At 43.4% G+C, this 14,992-nt stretch overlaps 1 protein-coding gene across 1 annotated transcript in view; it reads left to right on the forward strand.

Annotated features, from left to right (window-relative positions):
* DNAJC1 (DnaJ heat shock protein family (Hsp40) member C1) overlaps positions 325-14,992 on the forward strand; it is a 93,914-nt gene continuing 79,246 nt past the window's right edge. The window contains exon 1 of the mRNA XM_021387940.1: positions 325-537. Within this exon, the coding sequence (XP_021243615.1) occupies positions 397-537 (141 nt within the window). The 5' untranslated portion in view covers positions 325-396. The remainder of the gene's footprint in view (positions 538-14,992) is intronic.

Consider the following 14,992-nt stretch of genomic DNA (forward strand, 5'->3'; position numbering starts at 1 on the left):
CACCGCGCAGCGCCCCGAGGGGCGGCGGGCCGGGCCGGTACCGCGCTCTCCTGACTCTCCCCTCGCGCAGCGGCAACGCGGAGCACTCAACCTCTGCCAGCCCGGCCGCATGCCCTTCCCCTCGCGGGCCCGCTAGAGAAGGAGAAAGAGGAGGAGGAGGAGAAAGGCCGAGGCAGGAAGGGGAGGGGGAAGGGCCGCAGCACCCAGCCCCCATCGCCCGGCCTGCGCCAGCACCGCCGTTGCCGGGGCAGCCGACGTCAGGCGCTGCCGAGGCGGCGATTGGCCCGGGCAAGGCGCTCCAGACGGGGTCGGGCCCACCCGCTTCCCTCAGCGCCCCGCGGCTGCCGGCACCGCGCCGCCTCAGCTGCGCCCGCCCGGCCACGTCCGCGCCGGGCCATGGGCCGCCCGCTGCTGCTGCTGGCGCTGCTGGCGCTGCTGCTGCCCCGCGGGCGCGCCTGGGACAGCGGAGACCTGGAGCTGTTCGACCTGGTGGAGGAGGTGCCGCGCAACTTCTACGACTTCCTGGGGGTGCAGCAGGTGAGCGCGGCCCCGCGGCCCGCAGCGCTCCTGGAGCGCGGCCCCGCCGTCCCGGGCGCTCCGTGCGGCCCGAACGTGGCTGGCTCCCCTCCCCCCGCTCGCTCCGGGCTCCCGCCGGCCCCGCGCGGCTGCCGGCGCTGTCAGGCTCGCTGCTGCCCGGCTCGGCCCGGCCCCGCTGCCTCTCGCCGCCCCCAGCCGTGCCCGCGCCGCCTGTTGCTCCGCCGCCTCCCGTGCCTGCAGGCAGGCCGGCTCCCAGCTCCGCGCACCGCCGTTCCTCGCCTCCCCCCGCTCTGCACATCTGCCGCTTCTCTGTGTGTGACACTGCACATCGCCACGGGCTGCAGCTCCCGCTTTCCTTCGCGCGAGCCGTGTGGAGGGCTGTGGTCCTTTCCCGCTGTGGTGGCATGTTCCTCCAGTTAGTTTCCATGCTCATGTGATCTCGATAGGAACGCCTGTTCCAGCATTCCGATCCCAGGTTTCTTGTGGCCAGTTTCGCTGCCCCTTGACATCCCCAACTCGTGTCCTTTGTCTTGGACCCCACTTGATGCCCTCTCTCGTCTTCTGGGTGCTCTGCTCTGTGTGCATCTCACTGGATCTCACCTCAGTGACCTGCCCTCCAGTCAGTATTCCTCTCCTTGGGAGTTAAATATGGATTCTTTATAACATTACTTCACCAGTCCCCAAGAGGCATTTAGTGTCTGGTATCTCACCTATATCTTTGAATCTCATGGGTGAAGCTGCTGGTCAAACGGCCTCCTTGGCAGCTTACAGTCCAGTCTGATGCAGTCCTCACAGTTATTGAGGATAATAACTGTGTCTTCAGGTGTGTTTCATTAGGGCCATGCCTGTAAGGAGAGGGAGGAGTTTGCAGAATGTAGGGATCCAGTTCTGGGAACTGCCAGCTGTGGTTGTACAGTGGTTGCTGGGAGATGCAGTTGCTTCCATCTCTTTCTTTTACTCCTTCGTAAGCATCTGGCATTAAATACTGTGGAATATCATCACGTGTACAGCACAGCAAACACTGCTGCACAAGGTTTACTTTTGTGGGCCTAAAAACGTGGGGTTTAATTCCTCAAAGGCAATTTTAGTGTTTAGGTAATGTAGGGATACAGAATTTGGTTTCATTTCAGTTAGCGATGTTTCTCTCTATTGACATCCTCCATGACCTTTTTGTCCATGGCTGAAGAGGTACTGTGCACAGTAAGACTGAAAAAATGTAATGTTACTTTTAGTAAGAGGATTCTCTGCTGCTTCGTACTTCTGCTCAGGCTTTATGGGATGGTAGAAGATCATAATGAAGAACTTGAATCTTCTGCGGTGTGTAAGCAGGAAAAAAGTTGGGAAGGTGCAAGCTGAAGTTAAGGGAGGTTTTGTTAGTCACAACAATGGGCTGTTTGGACATGTGTCATGGCATCCTGAGCTCATGGCAAACTGTGTTTTGCAGGTGTAGCAGAATACCCCTGTGATTACTGTAATAGAGTATGCAGTGTTGAAGTTGAGCTTTAATAGAAATTGGTGAGTGCTGGAAGGAGCTGTATAGGTTTCCAGGTCCTTCTGCTCCTGCTGCTTGCTCCTCCAGCGCTGCTCTGTCCCAGTGCTTCAGAGAAGATCTGAAGCAGGACTCTGTCTGCTCTGGTTTGCACTGATGTGTTGGATCACTGCATTGGTTGGGATTATGGTATGGGGAAGGTGGCTGGTCCTGTAGTGGGGCTGGGGAGTGCACAAATCTTGGGTATCCTGCCTTGGATGCCTTAAAACAAAGCATCCTTTTACCAAATGTCTCTGCTGTTTTCATGTTTCTTCAGATTCTCTGCTGTTTTTAAAACTGATTTAGTGGAGCTTACTGGTTATTTTGTATGTCACTGTTATGAGTTGGTATGCCATTGACTACAGTACCCAGAATATTTTGTAGTTCTGGTGTTGGTGGTTGTGTTCCCCTATGCTCAGGTGTTCTTCTTGGGACATTAGCACAAGAGGGACAAGAGACTGTGTGAATATAGCCTTTGTGGACTGTTTCATAATCTCTCATTCATCAGTTATTTTATTATTATGTCCTCTTCCGTCTCTGTATTCCTCCTTGTGTACATTGCCTTGTACTGTCTTGGTAATCCCTTCCACCTTTATGTATTTGTGCGAGAAGGAGGCACCAAGCAGGATGTAAGTTCTGTCTAGGATGCAGATACCTGGCCATGCTTACTAACAGCAGTGTATCACGGTGCTGCTTTTCTCTAAATGTGTCACCTTGTGGCTTGGAAAAAAATTATAGGGAATGACTCCAATACATCCGTAAGGCATTAAAGCATCTTAGCTCTTGATGGGGCAATCATGGTGCTGGCATTCTGTTGTACTTCATGTCTTTATACCTCCCATGCAGTGTCAGAAGCTGATGCTGACCTCATCTGACAAGGTAAGGAAAGCACTGTAGCACTCTTGCCTCTGGCTGCTGGATTTTCCCCTGGAATTGGAAAGCAGTGACTTCTGTTGCAAGTCTCTGCTCACTGGACTAAGAGTTCTGCATGTTGCCTTTTTAAGGGCCAAATTACCTAGAAGCCTTACGGCATTGATGAGTAACTGCTGTCCAGCACTGACAGCATTAGGTCCAAATGCTGCTGCTGGTGTGTTTTCCAGCATCGGTGGTTGAGATGGAGGATGGTCTGATGAAAATGATTTTTATTCTAAAAATGGAATGACAGAGGAAGAGTAAGACTTTAACTGTCTCAGTTATTCCCGTAACTGTTGTTAGTACTTGACCTCAAGCTGAGGTTGGCTGAGAAATCTACAGGTGTTCAAAGGATGGTGAAGTTGGAAGGGACCTCTGGAGAAGGTACTGGCCAGGCCCCAAGCTAACTACCTGGATTATGAAGTATCTGATTATTATACAAGGACACAATCTATCTGTTAAGCCACTGGATCCGATAATAATATAGCATATATAGCAAAGAGTTAAATTGTTACACTTTTATTACCTCTGTTTTGAACAATTCTTGAATTGTTCCACCTTTGTATTTCTTCAGTTGTTCTTAAATCGATAATGTGATTTTCTTGAATGGCACATTTAAAATGTTACCACTGTAAAGTTTGACCTAGTAAAATGTGGAGATTAACTTAACCTTTGACTTGAGAGAAGATCAAATTTCCATGTTCCTCAGTTGGTTACTGAAGTTGTGTCCAAATGGGGAAAAGAGAATCAAACTCTTGACAGATCAGATGTAATAAACACTTCAGTAATGACTTCAGTATGGCCAGTTCCACACTGACAATAGGATGAGGACCAGAGAGTATTCATACAAAAACTCAGAGGAAGTTGTTGAATTAACCAGAGGCTGTGCAGACTTGGTAACAAAATCATCTTGTTACCTGAGAATGAGAACGTGCAAAAATGATGTCAGCTTTTTGGGTAAAATTCCAGGAAATCTGGAGAACTGTAAGCTCGTATGAAGCTATAAGCACAGATCAAGTTAATTGTATGATCTCTTGCAGCTTTTGCTAGCTGGTACTTACATAAATGCGGTATGCTCAGGGTGAATCAGCTTGGTATCAGTTGAGCCTCTCAACTTCATGCTGAAGTATGCTGTTGATTAGAACTGTTTATATGGTTTCAAGGGAATTACCTGCTCCTTTACTGGTTTTGGCTTGCAGTAAGTAAAGCGCTACAGGCCTCTGATGCCTTGTGAAACTTTGTGACATAGTTCTACAATACAAGAGTTTTGATCAAAAAGTTTTTGGGAAATGCTGCTTGTTTGTGTTAACAGAACCGTAGCATGCTGATTCAATGAAGATGTGTTAAAAACACATGAGCTGTGTTGCTAGGATTGTGTTGCCAGTGCAGAGCAGTGTGTTCTGTCTCAGCTAGGACCAAGGAGTTTCTGAATGAGGCTATGGGTGCTGCTGGGAGTCAGGTAAGGGAGGAGATTTGGACTGGGAGTTCTGCAGGGCCAGCAAACGCTCCTCCAAGCATCTTTTGATACCGAAGGGGAGTCCCTGGCACCTGAGATTCCTGAGGAAGAGCTAACACGTGGCAGGGACTTGCCGACCAACTGTGGGTAAATATATAACCCCTTAAAATGTTGAGAGGTCTCTTCTTTAATGTTCTTATCTTTCTTGTGAGATTTATTTTGAACAAATCTAAATCGTTCTTGTGGCTTTACTGGAGAAGCTGGGAGTGCTGTATCCACATCATTGCCAGACCATGGATCTGCTAGATGACAGCGTGGCACAGGAACAACTTCATGTACAGTACCCAACTGTAGTCCTGTTGCCTGTGAGCCACAAGTATGCAAGCAGCTCCAGAAAGTGCTAGCTGTGGGGTGTGAGGCCTTGGGTTTTTTGGCTGTGGGAAGCCACAATGCCTCCAGATGAGCTGGTAGTGCTGGTCTTGTAGGCCCTGCGGAGACCTGGAACAGAAGAGCTGTGTTACCTCAGTGAGCAGTGCAGTCTGGCAGGGCTGTGCCTGCAGAATGCCTGCCTGATGCCAAGGAACTGATGCCCGTACTGTTTGCATTGCAGGGAGTTCTGTTGTTGAACTCGTTCCAGGCTGGCTGTGTGGACTTGGTGCCTGTTTGTGCTGAAGTGTGCTGGTTGTGCTCCCAGTATGTGTCTCACAGTTCAGCTCTAGCTGAAAGGAAACCACGTCATCCACTTCAGGACTGCTTCCTGATGCACAGTCAGTGGGAACAATAAAAAAGTTAGCTTTACGTGCTAAGAAATTGAGGTAGATGCACCTTTGAGACTATCACTTATGACTTGTGCTCAATTTTCTCTCTTGGCATTGCCTTCTAAGAACCTTACCAGAAATGAGCCCCATGACAAATTACATGGCTTTTATCATATTACCAACACGTGATGGAGTGCCGTATCTATTCAAGGAATGCTCTCAGTCCCTCAGCAAAACCAGCCTATCTGCACAGCCTTCTGTCTCCCCAAGCTGGCAAGGTGCACGCCAGCAGGATAAGGGAAGGGGATAAGGAGGGATAGTCCAGAAACTGAGCAGTCTGCTTCTTCCTCCTAGTGACGACACTCCTGAGATTTATTTATTTATTTATTTATTTTCTATCGCTCAAGGCAGTTCTCTTCCCTGATGCTTTTTAAGGGTAACAAATGTGGGTGTGGTGTTAGTAAAGTCATCTGCAAATGTTTCAGAGAAAACCTAGGTTGGTAATACTGGTTCAGTCTTCCAAGCAGTGGAAGTATTTGATCTACTAAGATAGAGCTTCACGCTCCTGCAGTTATGGCATGATTTCTTGAGATAATTGTGTCAAAACAATGAGCTTTAGGGTTTTCTTACTTTGTTTTATAAGATTATTTTGTCTTTGCATGATAGTTGGCACTCTAACTTCTGGAAGTCTTGTGCCACGATGTCCCATGTAGCAGCTTAATGTCTCACTGCTGTATTTGAGGAATGAAACTTGTTGGACAGATGAAATACATCTAACAGGTCAGAGTCTTGATTCAGAAACTTGTTAAGATTATTTTCTATTTTGTGTTCAGAATATATGTTAGGAGGCCTGGTAGCTTTGGAAGGCTTAGATTTTAATGCACTGTTTGTCCTGGAATTGGAGTTCTGGGTCCAAAAGAAGAAAGATATGTTTCATTATCTCTATTGCTCCAGACTGTCAGAAATAACTTCTGCTTGGAAGAATTGCCCAGAGAATTGCCCACTTGTGACAACTGTACTAAGATTTGTAACTGAGGATGATGCAGGATATGGGGTTTTGTGTTTATTTATGTTTAAACAGTGCTAAACTCCCAGGTAAGCTGCTGCTGCTTTATGTCATGCATTCTGAGCACACTCACACGTTCCTGTGAATAACACTGATGTTTGTTGTTCACAACCGAAATACTTTAAAATGATTTAGACTTCTAGACTTGTAAAACTTCTTGTTTCCAGTAAAGGCATTTGCTGTATTGTCTTCTAACTTTCTGCTTAAATGTTGTCCAAGGAAATCTGTTCTGTTGTTGTATTATTATTATTATTATTTTGTCTTTGATTGTAGTTGGCTGCTTTCTTAAAGACACCAAATTGTTTCAGAATTTACCATTGGAGGTAGTTTTAAACATTTACTCTTGACTTTCTCAGACAACTCATTTATGTAATACTTCTATATTTTTTTTAAGCTTATGTTTTTCTTTTTGGCTTTGTAGAGAGACAGATGCATTACCGCAGCAAATGGCTGTGTTTGGGAACTGGGGGAGCTAACAGTATGCAGAGTGCTGTGAAAGGGCTGAAATAAGGGGAGCTTGTTTGCTTGTTAATTTTGTCTGCAGCAGCAGCAATATTGTAGCTGCTCCTCTCTTACATGCTTTCCACTTTGCTAGTCATTTAAGCATGTATCCACATAATAGCTTGGTTTTCAAATTGCAGGAATAAAAAATGGACTAGTTTAGCTCCTATAAGTTCTGTATTTTATTAGCAATTCATTGAAAGGAACAACCAATTTCTTGTTGAGGGTAACCTGTGGTGGCCTCTGCTGCTTGTAGAATGTCTTATGCTTGTTCTGAATTTTTCTCCTTTGCTGGAGTTCTCCTGTATGTGCCTATGTTGGCATCTAAACCAGAGCCATTTTGCAGTGCAGAGGAACATGTTTTTCTGATCAGCTCTAGAGAAAAGTACAATTTTAAGGGAGGTTTAGGGGCATATGTGATGCTATTTTAACTTCAGTACGTGGCCAAATTTAAATTGACCATTCAGCATTTAAAAATGTCCTTCAGATGAATCTGTGCTCCTAATGCTGTCGGCAGAGCTGCTAACAAAGAGCACCGATGCTGCCGCGCAGCTGAGCCGGGAGAATGAGAGTGTGAGCAATGACAAAGGGGTTTTCTTCTGTAAGAACACGGCTGGTGTTAAAAGCAATAAATAGAGGAAATTAATGTATATCTGAAATTAATGTATACCCAAAATGTTGCTTGTTTTCCATGGTCTCTTAGTGGACTATGAAATTCATGCAGCATTTGAAAGCCTGCAGTTTTGCTTTTGATGTGCTTGTGAGTGTTCTTGCTTTTGCTTAGCAATATGCTGTGCCAGTTAAAAGCTTGGGCTTTTTTTTTCTTTCAGTGTTGGATCCCTAAACATTTGTGTGTGTGTGTGTATATATATGTATTCTCTGAAGCTTGAAATTATTTTTTTCAATTTTTTTCAATTATTTTTTTCAATTATTACACCTCCTCCCCCCCGCTTTTGTTTGCTTGACTGTCAGCCTTGTTTGGATGTTACAGCTCTGTATAAAAGTGATTTGTAAACAATCCTAATGCATGTGGCAGTACAGTTCTGCAATCAGCAGTCTGAATGTAGCACTTTACAGTAGGGTTTGTAGCAGGATATTGGAAGTTACTGGGTTCTCATCCAACGGATTGCTTAGTTGCAAATTTCTTGAATGACTTGACTCGCAGGCCTTAGAAGCTGCTCTTCTTGGTGTCAAGCAAATGAGTGGTGGAACGAGAGCAGAAGAGAATTCATGTAGTCTCTCTGCTAAATCTGAGATTCTTCTCAGTGTTAATCTGGCATGGCTGGAAAAAAATAAGATGATGCATAGAAGCTGCTGAAATAATGTCACTCTTCAGTCTTTCTCTGACTAAAGAGTAAAGGAAGGAAGAACTAATGGAATCTGGCTTCATCCGTGGGCTATAATTCTGGAATGCCACTGTCTCAAACAACATGAAGTGCTTTTGCTTGTTGAAGAAGCATTCAGTGCTGATAAGCAGGTGAGAAAGCTGTGAAGTAGCCTTATTGCGCTGAGATGAGTAGTCCTTCTTTAAGGGGCAGTAATTGTTGTTATTGTAGAATCATGTAGGTTGAAAGGGACTCCAAAGATCAAGTCCAGCTGTCATTTAACACTATCTGTCCACCACTAAACCGTGTCCCTAAGTGCCATATCCATGTCTTACGGAGCCCTGGCACATTGTATGAATGAGTCTGCAGACTGGCCGATGTTTTAGTATGTTTCAAACTGATTTAGACTAATAATCACCATTTCATAGTCAGTGATTAATTCATTTAGTGTTATCTTATGGAACATATATGCTCTGACAGCAGAGCAGAAGAGCTGTATGCCATTTAAAGTTTTGAGACAGTTTATCAGTAATTGTTTTATTGTGCCTTGTGTCTAAGCAACTGCAATGTTACAGCAAGAAATAAAATTTCAACCTATGTAGGAGCCTCTTCTCATTTCTTTCTAAGAGTTGTTTGAAATCTTCTTCAATGGAAATATCAAATCTCAAGCTCTTCTTTCAGTTGTTTAAAAATTCTGAATAAAAGTTTTCCAACACAAACCTGTCTCTCTGCTGAGTAGAAAATATTTCTGAGTTTGTAATGTGTGTTGTCAGTAGTTTGTTCCATTTCTTTTTAAAAGAAAATAAAAAGTACATTTGTACTCCACTACTTTTTCAACACTACAAACGAACACAGCAATATTCAAAACAAAATTGTGAACTCAGATGCTGGACTGTATCAGTTGAAATGCAGCTGGAAGGTGTCAGCCACTCAGTTGTATTTTGCTGTTTACAGTGATGAGAAAAGAACAAACCTTTTCCATACATAAGTTATACTTCACTTTTAAGTACAGAACATAACTGGCTTGTGTTCAGGTTCAGATACACAGAACAGAGTTCCATGCTGTAATCCGTTTAGTAAATCTTACTGGCTGCTGTGTTAATACTCAGTGCTTAACCAGAAAGCTGTGTTAATTCTGCATGCAAAACCTGCTTCCCTCCTGGACAGGTAGAGCTGCCAGCTCCAAGTTCTGCTCTGTAAGCGTGGCTTAGTTGTACTTCCAGTGGAGCCAGTGCACTCAGTCTGGCATTCCTTCACTAGTGCCTACCCAAAATGCATATGTCACCTTTGAACTCGGAGATTTAACTGTGTGCTCCGCTCTTCATGTCATCACTTAATGTACTGAGTACTGCCTGTCCCAGCACCTATCGTCAGCAGAACACCTTTTAGCTGCCTTCATATTTGCCCTGAAGGCTATTGAGCCTTGCTTTTTGTATTCCGTTCATTAAACTTCTATCTGTAAGACTCTTTCCTCCTATCCTGTGGCAAATTAGTTTCTTGGATGATCTGCAGTGTGCAACATTGTCAGAACCATTCTCAAAATTGGTCCATCCAATGCCTACTGGATCCTCTCTCTGTCCCCTTACTGTTGTACATGCAAGGCTCTGATGGGTCAGTGAGCTCTACAAATTTTTTGGCTGTGTATTCAACTGATTCTATGGGAACTGGCACATAAGCCAGCAAATTGCCAGTTTAGTCATCATTCACTTCACGAATGTGTGGTTTTCTTGTTCTGCTGTTGCTCATGTGTGATTAAGCATGTTCTCTCAGAGGCTCAGGCCTCTGAAGGTATTCTGAAGGAATTCTAGAATATATCATCTGTTTCTGTTAATTTTGTTTGCTTTAGTAACTAGCACTAAGTCTCTAACCTCAGTCTTGGACAGTAGTTCTCTTTTTAGAAGGTAAAAGGGAGGCCTTGGGTTTGTATTGTTTAGTTTCACGATTCTCCTCATTCCCTTTAGAATGATGATAGCTTTATACCTTGCTAATTCTATGGTTTTATCAAGTTAGTTCTCAGCAAGCTTCTTACTGCAATATACTGAAGTTTATCGGTTTGGGTGCAGTGAGATCACTTTATTTGGTTTCTACTAATTGTGATACTGCCCTTTTCTTGCAGTGTTGTTGCTCGTTACTGTTGGCTTAAGTAAGAACTTGGTTTTGCTTTTATTTTTTTGATCACTGTGAAAATGTCAATTTTTGTGTTTTTTATCAAATGCTAGCAGTGAACTGTTAAAGAAAAAGTCACGAGACAGTTTTATGGTATACTATCACTTCTACAGTTGTTTAACACTTACCAAGATAAGCCTTGCACCAGGCAACTTGGTTGAAGCACAGGAACTTTAAGTTAGCGTATTAAAGCTAGTAGTTCTATTGGATAAAGTATTTCAAGGGTTTGGTAACAGTTCTGGAGTAAACAATCAATTTTCCCATTCTGCCAAATAGGGTTAAACTGTCTGTTTTTCAGGGACCTGATTATAACGTAGGATAAACTCATGCTTGTAGGTATTACCTAAAATAATTAAACCCTGGATCTAGTCCTGCCCCTTGCTTCCGTGCTGTTTGTGCGCCTTGACTAATGTCAAGAGATGCAAATCTGGGGGAGGCTTGGCTCTTTGTTATCATCTGCATTGCTGCACTGAGAGATTGAGAACCCAAAAGAACAATAATTAGTACTGGGCAATGAAAGACTAAATTGGGCTACATTTTCTGGGAAGTCCAGTTTTGTAGGTACGTTGTATTCAGTGCAGAGTTCAGATGTCCTTAAGGTCAGACAGGTACAGAGGAGAGAGGTTGATGGTCAGTGTTCTCTAGTTCGAGCTATGATCATAGTTGGACCTCCTAGGGTTGTCCTGAGTAGGCTCCAATTTGTCACAGTGTGACAGCAAATTGAAATATATAAGTGCAGTTAAATATTATTTAGTATTGCAGCTGATCTTTATCACACATGCATTAGCTTTATCTCAATTTTGTGGTAAAACCATGGTGTTGAATTCCATCAGGCTTTGAAGTTGTTAGTTGGAGTAGAATGTATTTAAATACAAAATGTTTGGGTAATACTACATTCTCCCTATAAAAGGGATAGACTAGAGAGAAATACACTTGAAGTAGAAATCCTAGAATCCTAATAGGAGGCTTCGCTCCTGATGTTATGTCATATTTTAAACCTTGACGTTTTAAAGATTGCAGTACGAAATATTTCTTTGTATTTATTTGAATTTGTACCTGAAAATAAGACATAGAAATAAGCAATAGAACATAAGTTGGGACACTTTTTGTTTTAAAGTGCTCTCCCACTGGTTGCCATTTTGCACTGCAGCACGTCGACTTCTCACTTGTGAATATCAACATTGCTTAACATTGACTACAGGTGTCTTGTTTTCTTTCTAAGATAGAATTTCATTCATCTTCTTTGTGTTTGCTATCCTTACAGTTCAGCTCTTTAACAAAGAAGAACTAAAGTACTTTTTTTTTAAAGAAAATCTGACATTTAGTTGGGGGCATGAGATCTTCTTAAATTTCTGTCCTAAAGAAAACAAAAGGCTGTAAAACTTGAATTTCTTCACTTCTGAAGTATGTAAGATGCATTCCCATAGCTTCTGCAGTTTTTCCTAACAGACTAAGATCCTGTCATTGAATTTATGGTATCCCATCCTTACCGGGTGCTGGTTATCCTGTCTGCTGTCAGGAGCGATGGATGAGGGCCCTACGTGCCAGTTGGCTGCACCTCAACAGTTTGATACCGTGGCCAGAAAAGACAGTTCCTGCCTTCCCCCTAGCCTTTGTAGCAGATCTGCTTAGACCTGCCCACCAGGCCATCATTTTCTAGAGTAATCCAGTATTTGACAAAAGATTTACAGTCTTTGCTGGGTATCCCAGAATTTTATTTTTTTTTTACTTTGTCCTCCAAATTAAATTCCTCTCTTCAAATTCTCAATCCCAGAATAGTGATAGCAAATGAGACAGTTATCTAAATATTTCTTGTTTGCTGTGCCTGAGCTTTACTGTCTGCCAGGACAGACTGTCGCTGGGGCTGCACAGTGCTGCTTTTCAGTGAGGGCGGTGGATGTGGTCCTGGTGGCCACAGCTGAGCATCGCCGAGCCGACTGATGCTGTGTTGTCAAGGCTTTGTAAATACCTCAGGAACCTCCTACACTGCATTTCATGGTGGTTGTCCGTGCAGCCCCTAGAGCTAATAAGTATTCTTTTCTTTGAAGACAAATTCCATGGCTGTTGTGCTAGGTTTTTATTTCCTTCTGTTGTGTTTTTCAGAGGTAGAAAGAGTAAACAGTCTGACAGTACTCTCAGTCCTGCTTGAGTATATGCTGTGCCTTGTCTTCTCACTCCTTTTTTCTTTCCTTGCATTCCCTCGTTAAGAACTACAGCTATCGATCAGAGATACCATAACTGTTAGAACATGCTGTCTCTGGGTACTTCTTCCTACCCTTGTATTCAGTACATGCTTTTGAGAGATCTGCAATTAGCGTGAGGAACATGTAGTTCAGGAAGAAGAACTAACGATTTTTATTTTCATTATTATTTTTTAAGTCTCCAGTGCCTTCTGTTTGTCACTCCTGATCTTGGAGGTCATCTTTCCTCTTTATCGTGTGGTTGGTTTGTTGGTTTTTAAATGTATTCCTGTAGCTGTTGTGTTTTACTGTGGCTTTCACTGCCCAACATAAATTCAGTCCTTTCTTCCAGCTCAGGAGCTAGAGTGGTTGTATGCACCCTGGTTAACTTACACTTCAATTACTTCAAACAGCCTCTTTGTCTAATCTCTGTACTTTCTGTAACTAAAGTTTCTGTCTGAAATTGGTGTTGGCTTCAAGACTGAATTGCCAAGCAGCAGGCACTTTGCATCACCTCAAGCTTCATGCTGCCCGTGACTTTAGGCTGCTACGGTCCTTCTTCTCTATGTTCCCATTTTTATACTCTCGCTTTTAAAAAAAAAAAAATCATATTTTTCATTTTTTTGGTCTCATCTTACTCATGTCATTTATTGAAGATCCTTTTTCACTTCTCCATGTCAGTGACAATCCTATTCTTCCTTCCTCATTGTTGCAGAAGAAATAATAACCCCAAGTTTCATAATCTGTGCTTTTTATTTTTTGTGGCTTTCTGCTGTCATTCATGAACAAATATTTGATGTGGTCCCAACTTTGATACATAGGTGTTATACCAAAGGTTATTGGGAAAGAGAATTTTTGACAGCTGTCTGAGGATTGGAGTAACATCAGCATCTCTGGGCGTGCAGCTGGGCTCCTGGGCCAAGCCAGCACACAGCCAGGTATTTAACCCCCCCTTTCCCATGTAGGTAATGGGGTCTCTGGAGGCTGCTTTCCCCATGGTACAGCTGTGGCAGACGGCTCCTTGTGAGCGGCCCTTGGGTGTGTCTGAGCCCTGCTAGGCGCAGCGTCTGAGAGGAGTATGTCACTAGGTCTTTTTTCCCATAAAGAATTTACTGATAAGAATAAAACACCTCTAGTATAGAGGATACTATTTTTTCAGTATATTTTAATCAAGGAACTATTGCTTTGTCCGTGTTTAAATTTCTGTAGCAGAAGTTGAATTCTTAAGCTCTGTTGTGTGTGGCAGCCACTGTCCTCTCTAACAGGACAAGGCCAAGCAGTCTTTGTCAGCTTTTGTCATGTACAGCATAGCCAGTTGGCTAACAGCTGAAGGGAAAGCCCAGTGAAAGAAGGCAGTGTGCATGGGACAGTAGATAGGGAGAGGCAATGAATGCAGCTCATAGGCTAGGAAGTTTCTTTCAGAGATATTTCAAGTCATGGGAAGCCCTTGTGGGATTGCTGTAATTTGAAGCACTGTATGTGGAAGCGATGGGTGTCCATGGGAGTAGCTGTGCCCTAAGCCATCCACGGGTTGATAACGGTGTCATCAAGCTCTTGCAGTGTCGCTACGTTCTGCTGTTGTTTTATTAGCTTTGTTTCCTATTTATTTTATCTGGACAAACCCTCCCAGTTTTTGACATGTCCCAGCTTTCGGTGTGGTCTGTGTTCGTTTCCCCGCAGGTCGCTGTCGATTGTGGAGCACTGAGACTTCTGACGCAGCAACTGTTGGCAGTTGATCTCAGCTGTGGAGCCACAAAGAGGCTCCATAGCTGCATACTTGCTGCATGAGACGCGTCCGGAGCGATGTACCACTGCCGTTTTGCCCTTTCTTTTGAGATGCTGCCAGTAGACAACGCTGGGGCTAGGGAGATGGTTGTGCTATTCCCTCTAATTACATTGTGGTTTTCCTTCTCATAGCCAAATTTGGTATTTTTCCAATGTAAAGTATGACATATGTTATTGCTTAAAATTTCTTTTTACAGTGAGACCTTTTTGTTCTAAATATGATGATGAGGAACGTGGACATAGATCTTTATTGTGTGCAATTCAAGACAAAAATGGAACCTACAAAAGGATATTTGGAAATAATTACTGAAATTGCTGTGTGAGGCTTCTGAATGCTGTAGAGCAGAGGTACCAGAACTTCAGTGATGCAAGCCATAAAGGTTTGCAGTATTCTGTATTTATGGTTGTCTCTACGCTATAGTGATCGTGTAATCTGATTATTGAGATTTTACATGTTTAAGCTCAGTTTTGGCTTCTTACCACTTGATGGCAGTGAAGGAGCTAGTGTTGCCAGGCAAAGGTTCAGGGCAAGACCCAATATGAATAACAAAAGAGGAGGTACAAAGGAAGCCTCTGACATTTAATATTGTTCGCATTTCTAGGTGATATTACATATACCACAAATGACAGTAGAGGAAGAAAAGCCTCTAGATGGAGCTTCAGTTCTTCCAGTGGGAAAGAGATTTTTATATTGAAGTGATTTGCTCCTATTTATAATAATTATTTCAAACAGCAACTTAACCATTTAGGAATGGAATGATACCAGACGTGATCAATA

The sequence above is a fragment of the Numida meleagris genome, chromosome 2 (assembly GCF_002078875.1).
Source record: "Numida meleagris isolate 19003 breed g44 Domestic line chromosome 2, NumMel1.0, whole genome shotgun sequence".
Classification (NCBI taxonomy): Eukaryota; Metazoa; Chordata; class Aves; order Galliformes; family Numididae; genus Numida; species Numida meleagris.